Raw genomic sequence first — 13,470 nt, 5'->3', positions numbered from 1 at the left:
TCTGTTAGTAAGAGTAGGTAAACACCTGAGATGGTTTTCAAAGCATTTCTAGGGAGCACCACTCTTACATTTGGCATATTCTCAAACCCCAATATGGAGTGCACCATCCAGAGTATTGAGTCTAGACTGACCACATTATCATTCATCAGAACACCATTATTTGGTAAAATTATTCCAGTAGTAATATGTGCTTACTGTAAAGTGCTTTGGTCTCATAGCTAAACTGATGGATGCTAAGAACCACAGTTTGAAAGATGGTTTTTAGTCAGGTGATGAAAATACTTATTTCCCTCATTGCTCACTTGAAGGAGTCTAGAAGCCTTTTATTTTAGGCAATTATCAATTTTTGATGCTACAATGGCTACTATGCTGCCTTGATAGGTAAAGTGATTTACCAAATTAAGAAATTTCTTTAACTTACAATAGGCTATTGCTGTTTCATTTTGATAAGCATTATCCCAGAGAAAATAGCCATAAGTATTGAAGCAAATATAATAATAATAAGGCTTGTCTTCGAGTCCGAAGATTAGTGAGGAAAGCAGTATTTCCCTTGGCTGTGCAGCCTCAGTTGTGACCTACATATTTTGCCACATCCAGGGCAAGCATAACCATTGTCCGCAGGTGGTCGATTTAGATTTAAGCTGGTCTTTGAAGCATTTCCATGGGGTGCCTCTGTTACGTCCACCACCTTTTAGCTCACCAAAAAAAGACTGCCTTTGGCATACGTTCGTCTCCCATATGGGATACATGCCCTGCCCAGCAAATATATACCCCTTCTTTACACCATTCTCTAAAAAAAAGGAGCACATAAGTCACCATATATAATTTGATCTTATTGTATCTCAGAAAATTGAGGGCATCAAAGCTATAGGAACTAGGAACTGACTGCATCAAAAGCCTTAGCAAGATTGACAATTGCAGCATGCAACTTCAAGTTTTTTTTCCTGCATAATTGAAGTCATGTCCAACATACCTTAATTCATTCTAATACCACACTATTAGATTGTACTCCACCCACTATAGAATAAGACTCCTGATTCAAAAATCCAGTCAATATTTTGCCTACTACTGATAGCAGAGTAAGACCTTGGTGGCTGGAGCAATCAGACATCACCTTTTTTGTAAAGCATGACAAAGTGGAGTTATGTAATTCAAGTGAAACAAAAGAAAATATAATTAACTATTTTAATAATTTGAAAGCACTATCTAGAACTTGACAATATTTGTAGTTTTCTTCTTGATATCACTGGCAGGTTTAGTGGAGGATGCCAAGGGTTGAGCGTCAGCACTTTCTCCCATTTCTATAGTGTCAACTGTTATCTCTGTGTTACCTAGTCCAAAATGATATGAACAACATTTAAAATTAAATCAAGCAGTGTAACTTTAAACATTTATGATTTGGTGACATACATCATCATACATGACTAGCCAGATATTACCAATGGGTCTTAATTTGCGTATCACTGATATAGTCAGTGATATAGTGTATTAGAAACAATTAAACAAAATGATATAACTAAAGCAAATGCATGAATGTAAAAATATTATGAATGGAGCTATTAAAATAGCTAATCCACCTAAATCCATTTTTTTTATCAAAACATTTGCTTGAATATATATTTATATCTAGATCTATTTTCTAGATACTATTATAATAGATATAGATCTAAATGTTCATTTATATCTAATCATGATCTCTGATACTTATAATTTATAGGCCTAACTTACTTACTTAGGTCTATATATAGGTTACTATAAGAAGTAGATGGCTGAAAGTAGCAGTATTATAAAATGTTAAACATTTTTTTGCCAAAAGCTTCTATGCAATATTATGAAAGGGGTTGTTCCGAATTATTTCTGAGTCACGGGGTGGTGTTTGATTTCTATTTTTATATATAGTGGGAATATGATAAGCGTGTTAGATCAATATTTAGTGGTTTTAATCAATTCATGTGCGGCAAACAATAGTTTATTAACTGCAGGAACATCAAGTACACCCTTTTTATATCTTAAACTTAAATGAAGCTGAAGCATATAATAGATTCTAGTCTTTTATAGAGATCTATGTCTAAATCTATAGTAGGCCCATAAAGTAAATAGACTGTGTCTGACTGATTTTAACAACATGGTCAGATAGACATTCACATGTAGGCCATGTGTAGTTGATGACACTTCAAGACCACCCTGTATTTTTTTTATTGCGCGTTATGCAAAAGTGTTTGCCCAATGTTGTGTGATCAGACAAAAAAATAACACACTGGTTTGGTTAGTCAAGCATGTACGTAGTCTATCTTTACACTAAAATAGTTACACACCCTCCCAGCTGAAAAAGTAAATCGACTGTACATGTGTCCGACTGATTTTAACAACCTGGTCAGATAGACATATATATGTAGGCTTAGTGTACTGTTGTGTGCAGTCCATAATGACAAGACCACTCCGCATTTTTTTCCTATTGCGTTTAACAGTTATGCAATAGTGTTAGTTGTATGGTGAGTGATCAAACAAAAAAATAATACATAGGCTTGGTTAGTCAAGCATGTATTTACACTAAAATAGTTACACAGGTCAAATGTTTCATAAAACTCCAATTTTGTTTCTATATATTCTCTGGTTACTACATTTCAATGTGCAATTCTAAATCTATTTTATTTAATGAGATTTTAAACTTTACCGGTATAAGTAAAATTTTCCGTTATATAATAAGTTAATATACTTTTATCAAATTTAAGTATTTTTCTTTTGTAAAGGTTTTAATTCAAAGCTAAAATACAAGCACACATATTTATTTAGACATCATTTTAAAAAAATAAATTTCGTGCAATAATATTTACCTAAGAAATATCTTTCTTATTACATATTTTATTACGGTATGAGAAATATTCCTACAATGTTAAAAGAATTAGACCAAATAGTACTCAGGCATAAAGTAAGATTAGCTAGGTCTAGTTCCCCCCCCCCCCCCCACACACACACAAAAGAAAAAAAGTTATAAAAAGTTTGTTTAGTTTAATTTTTCTTAGTTTAGTTTAACTATATTTTGAAATTCATGATAAACTTTTAGTTTAACTTCTTTATTTTAATTGAAACTTAGTTTTAGTTTAACTTTTTAAATTTAGTTTACTTCCCATCACACTTCCCCCATGTAGAGCCTCATCTTGCCATGTCAAAATCAGAGTTTGTTTATACTGCGCATGTAAGGTGTGCACGACATATGAATGTAGCTTTTAAAATGTATGTCAAGATGGCTAAAGTCACATTTTGCAGCTATAGTGAACGAATTTATGCAAAAATGTTTTTGAAACAGAAATTGGAAGGTTAATTTGATTAAATAATGAAATAAATAAACTATATTCTGCTTGTTCATGTGTAAAAGTAAAAAAATATCTTTGCAAAAGAGTAGATCTAGATTTAGATTTTGCGTGATGTTCTGTCCTGCGTATGCATGACCTTTCAGTAATGTCTAATGTAAGAAGCATGCGATATCATGAATGGCTATAAATGTACATCAAGACGGATAAAGTCGCAGCATTAGGGAACGAATTTATGTAAAAATACTTTTGCAACACAAATTTGAAGGTTAATTAGATTAAATAATGAAACAACTAAGATTAAGCCTTCGCAAGATTTAGATCTACTGCGCATGCTTGACCTTTCGGTCTTGTCTCATGTAAACATGGCTTTATGACCTAGATCCATGAAATTGTAATACTTTTACAGAGTTGGTCAACTTTAGTTTTAGGGTTTTCAGTTTGTTTTAGGGATTCTTTACATATGTTAGATTTCCCATTAGTATCCAAGGAACATTATCAAGAATGGTCAAACAGTTTTGATTTTCATTTGGGATATACATACATACGCCTCACTTTCTGCTTTATATTATAGCTAAATGAAATAAAGAAAAGAACAATTTACCTTTCTTTAATAAAAATTCAGGACAATCTCTTTTTAAATGTTCAACTGAGCCACACTGTTTACAGCAGCCACCTGTTGTGTTTTAGAATACAATTAGCCATTAGACTGTCTACGCCAGTGAAAAGTGATCATTATTAAAGAACAAAAAACTAAAGAATATCAATGAATGGCACACATTTTAAATTAAGTATTTTTTAATATTCATAGACCCTTCAAATAATTTTTATTATTTGGAAATAATGCTAAATATCTTTAACTAGTAACTCTACTGGCACTTATTTTACAATTCTTTTGGCTATAAATATTGGAAACTAGATGTTGTTCATATAGTTTGAAAGAGTATTTCCTATTATTTATTTTTTTTAGTGATCAGCTTGAAAAATATAGCTATAATAAATAAATAAATATTGTTGCTGTGAGTTAGTAGATATGTTTGGGAAAACTTTTTAAAAAAAGATAATAATTAGCCAAATAATAAACATTAAAAAAAATTCATAGTTATTTAAAAATGATAACTCAGGTACCTTTGGGATAAAGGCCTCTTGGATTGTCTGGACACTGTTTTGATATGTGACCTTTTTCCCCACAGATAAAACACTGAGCAAAAGGATATGAGCCTGAAAATTTTGATCAGATGAAAAGAATTTTCTGCAAGTATTTAAGGTAACATGAAAAAGGTAAATAGAATTTCTCTTTGATTTTAAACTCTTGTGTTGTAGTGAAACAAATAATAACAATAAATAATATAATAAATGCATTTTACATTTTCTGTTTTTTGGTGCCACAATTTATAACGTTAATGTTCTATAAGGAATTTTTTAAAGTGTATATAGGTGATATGAATTGGTGATATGAGGAGGGTTGAAGTCAGTATTTATTAGAATAAATAAAACATTATCTTATGGTTAAAAATGACGCGCCCATATTTAAGAGAGAGCATTTGACAAATAAAATTTAAGTGGAAAATGGCAACCAGGAGTTAAATTATCAGTGACATGATTCTAATTGTTCTCATCTCTCAAAAGATTTCCACTACTTCCACCACACCTTGGCTTTTGATCATTACATCATGCAATATGCCCAGGATAACACTGACATCCCTACATTAATTACATTAACTAGAAACAATATAGCTAAATACAAACCCTGCTTTACAATAGATGATGAATAGATCTACTTATTTACATATATTAGTTCATTGCTCAACAAGTATAAAGAGAGGATGGGGAACACTATCAATGCTATAATAACTGTCAAAAATCATTCTAAATAAACACAATTATATATTAGATGAAATGAGTACTTAAAAAGTCAAAGTCTTAAAAGAAGAATTACACAATGACTGAGAAAAAAATATTTAATTAGGGATGAAATAACCAGGGGTGAAGTTACCAAAGATTACTTTATAAATCAGTTTAACAATGACAAAACAAAGAAATACATCTGCAGAAAACTTGACCTGAGAAATTGCTCAAGCTTTGAGTTTCATGGCTAAAAACTAAAATTCTTGTTTCTAGTAAGGGTATTTTTAAAAGCACAAAAGGAAATATAGTTACTGAAAATAAGTGAAAATGCAATTACTCTGGAAAGTATTTTGATTATACTAGTTTTTCATACCTTTTGGTATTTTAGCTGTACAAGTAGATGATTTGTGCTCAGTTGAACCACATTTGAAGCATGAACCTTGCTGATTAGTCTCTGATAAAAGTGGACAATTAGACATTTGATGTCCATATTCTCGACAATTATAACAGACCTGAAATATTGATTTTTTTGTTAAAACCAAAAAAGAAAAAAAAAAAGAAAGTTGTCTATAAGTTGTAGTTACAAAATATTATCTACCCTGGCTGCCACTCGTTCAGCTTGTCTTTTTAATCTTCTATCCTCTCGTCTCTGAGTCTTAAAATTTGATGAGCCTAACAAAATAAAAAGATTGAGCAATAAAAATAGAATATATATAGCTTAATTAGAAATATATTTTCTAAAATGTTTTTAACTGATTTAACTCAAAGCTATCAACTTGTTAACCATTTTCTGTAAAACTTAGCCAGTTATAATCTGAGACTTCCTTCCCTTATTTTCTTTTTAAGATGCCATTAATACACTGTTAGAGTGTTTATTAAAGGGAATATTAATGAGAAAGGTTAAGTATTAGATAAATGAATTGCAAAAAAACAAAAAATCATTTTAATCACATGAGCTGAAAGATTACGACATATTACTTTAACAAAACCAAAAAAAACATAAATACCATTTAATGTTTGTCTCATTTCTGACCATGGTGTAGATTCATTCAACTTTCGATTTTCAAAGCCACGCTTAGCAAACCTTGTCATTGCTATTAATAAAAATATTTTTTTTTAATACTCACCAATTAAGTATTAAGCATAATGACAAACAAAATATAATTTTTAGGATAAGAATACTTAATGACCTTATCTTATGTATATCTGCTAGAAGTAGCAAATGAAATACATGACAATTTCTGAGAAGGAAAATGCTTGTGGACAAACTTCATAATTTCCAAATCAACATTGTCAGAAACTTAACTGGTTCAAAGGGTACTTTAAAATACTATGACTTCGACCACTGTAGATTAATAATATACTACTAAATAAATTCCACAAGAACTCCAGCTATCCAGGAAAAATAAGAACTTTTAATATAAAAAAAAAAACACACAGGTTCTATTCCACTCCGAGAAAAAGCTAACCTAAACCACTCAGTAAAATCCCAGTCATACAAGAAACTCAAAACATTCAGTTCACATCACATGCATATTACTCACATTCATACCTTGGGAATATAATATAAACAAAGGGATTAACTCTTTCATACCTAAATAACAACAAAGAAATGATGCATTCAGCCTTGGCATACATGCTACTGAAAAACATGAGATCCTGTTAGCACTTGCCAGTCAAGGTTGATGATATTCTGGAGACATCACACCACAACTCAGTCTCATTAATAGCAATGCAACACAATATTTGAACAACTGATTGCATTCATATCCGTTCTTAGATTTGTCACGCCTTTTTCTTACAATGATTTCCAACAGCATATGTTTGTGAAACAGGGTTATTTCTGAGACACCCTCCCTTGTCAGCTATTGGAGCCTGGGGGAGCACTCTAAGCATTATTTCCTGTATTTAAAACTAAAAAAAAAAATTTATATATATTATATATTCTGAGGTGCCTACAGTGCAATATTCTGCTACTCTTCTATTAAAAAGTTGTAGGTCAAATATCAAATCTTCTAGACTCTATTCACTGCACTTTATTAATGATAGCCAGTGACTGGTAGAAAAACAAACCAATGTCCAATGTGTGAAATGTTTTATTTGTGGTAGAGAGGGTTGAAACTCAAAATACTCAAATGAACAAAGTTTGCTTTAGTAGAGTTTAGTTGTTGTTTTTTTAGGTCTGTGGCTTTAACTCTCCAAAATTTACTTTATTAATCACTAGTCTGGCATTACCCGCGGCCTGCGGGTCTAAGTTTGTGTTTACTAATGTAGTGGATTGGATTTAGATGTATGTTAAACTTAGCTAATGATCCTTTCAAGTTTTTTCTCTTTCGCTACGAAAATACAATTAGTTTTGCGAAAATGGGTTTACCCGAAGCCGATAATACATATATCTATTAAAAACGAAAAGAGCGATAGATTAATAGTACAAGGTAATTAAATCGGGTTACCCGATTTGTTAAATGAATGGGATTATAAAACAAACAATTAAACGAAATAATTTTTACCATGCGATTCATGAATGAATATAGGCCTATCTCAACACGGCTTCGCAGCTTTCGTCAACGAATGTATTAAAAATGCATAAGAAAACCAAATTTGAATGTTAATTTGATCAAATTTGAAATGAATGGACTATAATTAGTATGTTCATGTGTTAAAGTATAAAACTATCTGTGCGAAGAGAAGTTATATCATCTCAGAGTTGAATTAGAGTTTTAGATCTAGGGATGGAAAGATGTTTAACATTACGGTATTGTCTAATGAAAGAATGTTCGTCAAGAAATCTGTAATCACAGAAATAAGGAACTAATTTATGTAAAAAATGCTTTTGAAACACAAAATTGAAGGTTAATTTTATTATATAATAAAATCAATCTTTTGTATTTTCATATGTCAAAGTAAAAAACTATCTGCGCAAAGTGTATTTCTTAAAATTAGATCTAGATCTAAATCCTTTCGATCTTTTCTCATGTCAACATTGTAAACATGGCCTAGATCCATAAAATACTATAGCTGTAATAGAGTTGGTCTTTTTTTTTTTTTTTTTGTTGAGGGTCTTAAGTTTGTTTTAGGGCTACAATACATACATGATACACTACAGTCTAAGTTAGTATCCAAGGAACATTTCTGCCAAGTTTTATGAAGATTGGTCAAACGGTTTTGATTTCTATTCATCACATACAAATGATACATACATAATAACAAAGTACATAATAACATAGTCATACCTTACTTTATACTTTATAGATTATAATCATAATGATAAGAAAGGGTTCCAGATTTTATCACATTTTTACTTTATGATTTTAATATTTTTATGACTAAAACTAAAGAAGACTATCTTAGGCTATACTTAGTATAGTGACAGCCGTATAGAATAGTATAGATCTAGATCTAATAATTTAACTAATAATCTAATTAATGATTAATCTATTAATTAATCTAATAAAATTTAAGGAAATTACCAAATCTAATTTTTGACTCGATCAGAGTCAATGACACAATCATTCACAATGTAGTGACAGACATATGGTAGATTCTTATAACTGAACACCGACTTTCGGGAACTAGGTCAATTTTTTATTTTATTTTTTTATTTGGTGAAGGTTTAACTTACAAAAAAACTGAAAGCAGATTCTTATTCTGCAACTAAAGGACTATAAAAATAGCTGTGTTCCTTTGTATTACCACCCATAGTCAAGATTTTATTTGAAAATAAATTAGGTCACTTCATGCTCCTATTTTGAACGCAGTTTTTGGGCTTTCTCCTTTAGTTGAACAGTGAGCACCGGTGTTGAACACCACTATGTAATTGCTAATAAATTATATCGGTGTTACTTAAAAATTATTTAGATTGTAGTAAAAGAAGTAGATTCAATTTTGCAATATGTATTTATAGTCTATTTCCTCATATACTCTCTCTATTTCTCTCTTTATATATATATATTATATATAGTTTATTTATTTCAATATCTATATAATCTATGTGTAGAAACAGACAGAAATAAATTTATATAGATTATAGAGCTATAAATTAATTATTTTAATTTAATAAACATGATATTTTCCACTAGGCTACTTGTATTTTCTCTCTGTATTTCTTTTAACTCCCATCCAAGGACCCTCTTCTTGTTTTCATAATTTGGATGTTCGTTTTGTGACACCTTAACATCCCCTCCCTCCCATAGATGCTTATAATTCTTTTCATGACTCTCTCCCCCTTCCCTCCACTGCCTGTTGGATAGTTTGTGACACTACTCGCTGAGTGTATACCTCTCCTTACCGCCAGCTTATCTTGCGTGATCACATGCAGTGGGCATGGTCTCTGGCTTCAAATTAGCAGCCCACACTTTTTCTTTCATTCATAAGTTATATATTCTAGATATCTCTATCTAGGTCATGTTTATTCATTGAAAAAATCATAGATTTATTAATCCCAATAATATTTCTTAATACGATTTTGCTGTGTTCAAAAAGGAGAATGAGCTGAATTCATTATTATTTGTTTGGACACCCCCTTTTTTAATTTTATTTAACAGCTAACGGTATAAATGTGATTGGAATGTCTTTCTAAAGATGTTTGGAAGCTTATTTTGATATGCCCATCAGCCTACGATCAAACAGGCTCATGATATAGCCTTCATCCCTAATATGGGTATGAATTGCCGGGGGAGGTTAAAACAACAGCTTAACATACATGGTTACCGAGAATCTAAATAACTGCCATCTGCTTTGGAAAAACGGAACAAAATTACCAGAACTTATCTAAAATTGGACATGCTCAGTCCCGAATCGTCGATTTTAGCTCCAAACATAAAAACAAATGAATTACAAACAAAAAAAAGCAACCCGTTTAGAAAGGAGAATCCGATGGGGTGTTCAAACTATAAGAGCCTCCTCATCTAGATCTAGATCTAAATGTCATAAATATACCTTACTCACTTTACTTTACTGAAAGTTTACTGTGTCTGTAATTCTGCAGCGTTTACAATGCTCGAGTCTAGATATACTAGATCTACATCAAGATTCTAGACCTAGAGTGACAGAGTCTTCTAGATCTAAATGTTGTTGTTATTATAAATATATTTAATATTATTATTTACTTTGTTAAATTTCAATTTCCGGTTAGCATTTACTAGTGTTTCAAAGCTTGGTGTTTCTAACAAGATCTGGGTCTTTAAAAAAATTTTTTTTTTTAGATGCTTTTTTAAAAAACGAGAACTAGATCTAGATCTAGTCAATTTTGTTAAGTCTAGTGCTGTCTGTTAAAAGATTTAAAAGATAAGAAATATCATCAGGCGCGGACTGGCTATAACGCGCAAATACCCGGTGGGCCGGCACCAAATGGGCCGATCTGGTCGCGACCAAATAAAAACAAATTTCAATGCATGCCTACTTTTAAAAAAATGTGACAGCAGCAAGACACAGATGTCTGAAAACGTTTTCTTTTTTAGGCTACTATAAATTTTGTTTGAAATTCAACAAGAATATCAAAAACTGTACTTATTATCATTTGCACAACGTTTGACAGTACTATTGGCTGTGTAAGAGCGGACTGGACTTCAACACTACTGCTTTGATGTCTTCGACGTTGTGTTTGGCCTAATCATTTTGCTGGTCGGCATGGACGTCTGATGGCACTCCCATTTGTTTTTACTCCTTATCCCTCCCCCATCTTTTGATGGTTCCATTGAAAATGTTACCTAAAAAGAGGGAAGAGAGAGGTTAAGTTTGAAAAACATTGATGTAATTATTAACGCAGCAAAAAATAGGTGTGACAGTAGATCTAGCAGATCTAGCTCTTTAACAATACTTAGTAGAAATTATAACTTATACACACAGCCTCAAAATTGCAAACCCCCGCCACCCAGCTTATAAGCTTTCTTTTTGTTATTTTTAATAACATTTTAGATCTGAAACTACAACACGTAAGGCTTAACAACAACAACAAAAAAATGTTTAGCCTACTGTATGTTTAGATTAGATTTTTTTTTTAATTTCACAGCTAGTGTAATTGGCAAACTTATGGTTAGTAAAAAAATGATCAGATATTTAATGAAAGGGAATTTATATTTATATTTCAAATAATGGTCATATAGTATCAGGGCCGGTCCTAAATATGCGGGGCCCTATGCGAAACGGATTGCGCGGGGCCCAGTCTGGGTAGGGATAAGGATAATAAGTAAAATTAAGATTTTGAATAAAAAAAATTCGTATTTGCATATCATTCATTCTTTACTAACTACAAAATCATGATCAAATTAACTTTAGCCTATTTTACAAACCTTGCGTGTAGTGAAGTCATAATCATCAAAATTTTGTATTCAGGCATAGATCACACTCAATAGCATAATGCCGTTTTTTTTCTTAATCGCACATAGGATTGGCGTTTTTCATATTGAATGATACCCCAAAAAGACAATTTTGTCTATATTTCAGGAGATTTTTATGAGTTTTCAGGAAATTTTGACATTAATAATTTCAGGAGATTAACAGAGCTTCTGGAAAATCAGAAGCCAGCGGGTATATATATAGCCTAAGTTAATGGTTTGCTTTAATAATTTAGCCTACACCTCGACTTAGCGCGGGGCCTACGAAAGTGCGGGGCCCACTGCATTGCATTGGTTGCAGTGGCAGCTCGAGACTGCAGTAGTACATCTAACATGATTATTTTTTAGTGCTATGTTGATTAGTTTTTGAAAGGCCAAGACTGTTTCATCTTAAAACATGAAAGTCTTTAGGCTTGGATAATGTTTTTTTTAATTACTGTTGTTTTTAGACCATTAAAAAATTATAACTATTTTGAGTAAATCTGCATAGTAGTGTCTATGTGCAAAACTCTTACAGTCACACAAAAATTCTTTATTAATAAAACCCTCTGACCAAGCCCATGAATATGACTAACTGGTCGTTTGGTATGCGCTCTTGACTGTCATCTGAATGGTTGTAGGTTTAAACCCTGCCTGCCCCCATCCCTTGCTGTCCTGTGGGAGGTTTGGGCTAGGATGTAGTACTATTTGATTCTGAAGAAGAATCTGAAACATGTTAAATACACAAACAAATATTTATATAAGCTAAGAATAGTACACATTTTTGCCTATACATCTATATTTGTATATCCTTCGATCTTTCTGCATATTAAGGAATGTAGTATACAATTCCATAATGTTTTATTTTATCAAAAAACATTTAACATTTCTAGTTTCTCTTTTCTACAGAGAACTAATGTAAAAGCTGAATTTATCTTCGTTTTGAGTTTTGAATTCCTTCAGGATTAAAAATGATTACATCCTAGTCCAAACTTTCTGCATAATGGCAGGGGATGGAAGTGGGCAGGGCTCAAACATGGGACCCTCATGATGACAGTCTAAAGTGCATTTAACAATGAATTAATACATGTAATCAGAGAAGTATAATAATCAAAATAATCTTAGATGTATAAGATATAGCCTACACCTATTGACGCTATTGGTATTGATATCTTGCATAGTTACCAAAGAAAAGAATTTGTGTTCATTAGCTCACTTTTACATTTCCAAGCTCATACATGAATACACATTGAAAGATTTAATATTGCAGGGGTGAACAACTGTATAGAAAATATAATAAAAAATACAAATAGGGTACTCTGTTGGACCAAAGTAAAAACAAAGGAATTTTGGGCCATGAGGCTTTCATCAGCAACAAACAAACAAAAAAGACAATCAACACAAAATAGGCTTTTAGTTAACTTATGTCTGATGTTGTTAGCTATTGAGACAGAAAAGAAGTATTTGTATTTGTATTTTGTTTTTTTGGCACATCAGCACAATTTAGAAAAGTAATGATTACAGTATATTAAGTTCTTGTTAAGCGAGACTACTAAAATTATATTGTGTTATCCCTTGGAAATAATGATTTCTATCATATTCTAGGTGATCACATTTTTTCTTGGATAGTCAGTGTGTTATTTTCCATGTTGCATTTATGGACATTTGTAATAAGTTTTACTGTTGCCTGTTAGAAATTAGGATTAAAACATTTTTTACTATTATATTACTGCACCATAAATTTACTATTTCAGTTGCATGGTGTAGGTGTGGGAAAACTTTGGCAGGCAAGATAACACTTTGCACCAGAGGCTGGCCCATGATAGAGCAAGTACATAATGCTTAATTCAGGAGCCTAAAAGTTTTTGACATGCCTGGAGAGTGTTAGTCTAGTAAACACCGTCACAAACATCCAGTTCTTCAATGAACATACATCCTTATCAAATGATTTCCCAAGTGAATGTATTACATATCTTAGTCTTGACTTAAGCAAATGA

At 31.7% G+C, this 13,470-nt stretch overlaps 1 protein-coding gene across 5 annotated transcripts; it reads right to left on the bottom strand.

Moving 5' to 3' along the window:
* Nucleotides 1-1,171: 1,171 nt before the first annotated feature.
* Nucleotides 1,172-10,280, bottom strand: LOC106052297 (zinc finger CCHC domain-containing protein 9-like). 5 transcript variants are annotated; one of them, XM_056045536.1, is made up of 7 exons: nt 10,098-10,280; nt 6,167-6,253; nt 5,758-5,831; nt 5,533-5,671; nt 4,440-4,532; nt 3,916-3,987; nt 1,172-1,331 (listed from the first exon to the last, which is right to left on the bottom strand). In XM_056045536.1, the coding sequence occupies exons 2-7, from the start codon at nt 6,249-6,251 to the stop codon at nt 1,207-1,209; spliced, it is 588 nt and encodes a 195-aa protein (XP_055901511.1). In that variant the 5' UTR covers nt 6,252-6,253; nt 10,098-10,280; the 3' UTR covers nt 1,172-1,206. The 5 variants fall into 5 exon arrangements, with proteins under 5 accessions (XP_055901511.1, XP_055901506.1, XP_055901504.1 ...); XM_056045531.1 differs by having other exon boundaries at nt 10,107-10,279; XM_056045529.1 differs by lacking the exon at nt 10,098-10,280 and adding an exon at nt 8,630-9,084.
* Nucleotides 10,281-13,470: the final 3,190 nt, after the last annotated feature.

Source organism: Biomphalaria glabrata, chromosome 1 (genome assembly GCF_947242115.1).
Source record: "Biomphalaria glabrata chromosome 1, xgBioGlab47.1, whole genome shotgun sequence".
Classification (NCBI taxonomy): Eukaryota; Metazoa; Mollusca; class Gastropoda; family Planorbidae; genus Biomphalaria; species Biomphalaria glabrata.
Note: the sequence above shows the minus strand (reverse complement) of the source record. Positions and strands in the feature narration are given on the sequence as shown.

Coding starts and splice junctions, on each gene's coding strand:
- LOC106052297 (XM_056045523.1), bottom strand. CDS start 8,339: ATGAATAGAAATCAAAACCGTTTGACCAATCTTCATAAAACTTGGCAG. Junction 5,672..5,757: donor CTGAACGAGTGGCAGCCAGG/GTAGATAATATT, acceptor TCAATATTTCAG/GTCTGTTATAATTGTCGAGA. Junction 1,332..3,915: donor TGAATTTTTATTAAAGAAAG/GTAAATTGTTCT, acceptor ATTTTGGACTAG/GTAACACAGAGATAACAGTT.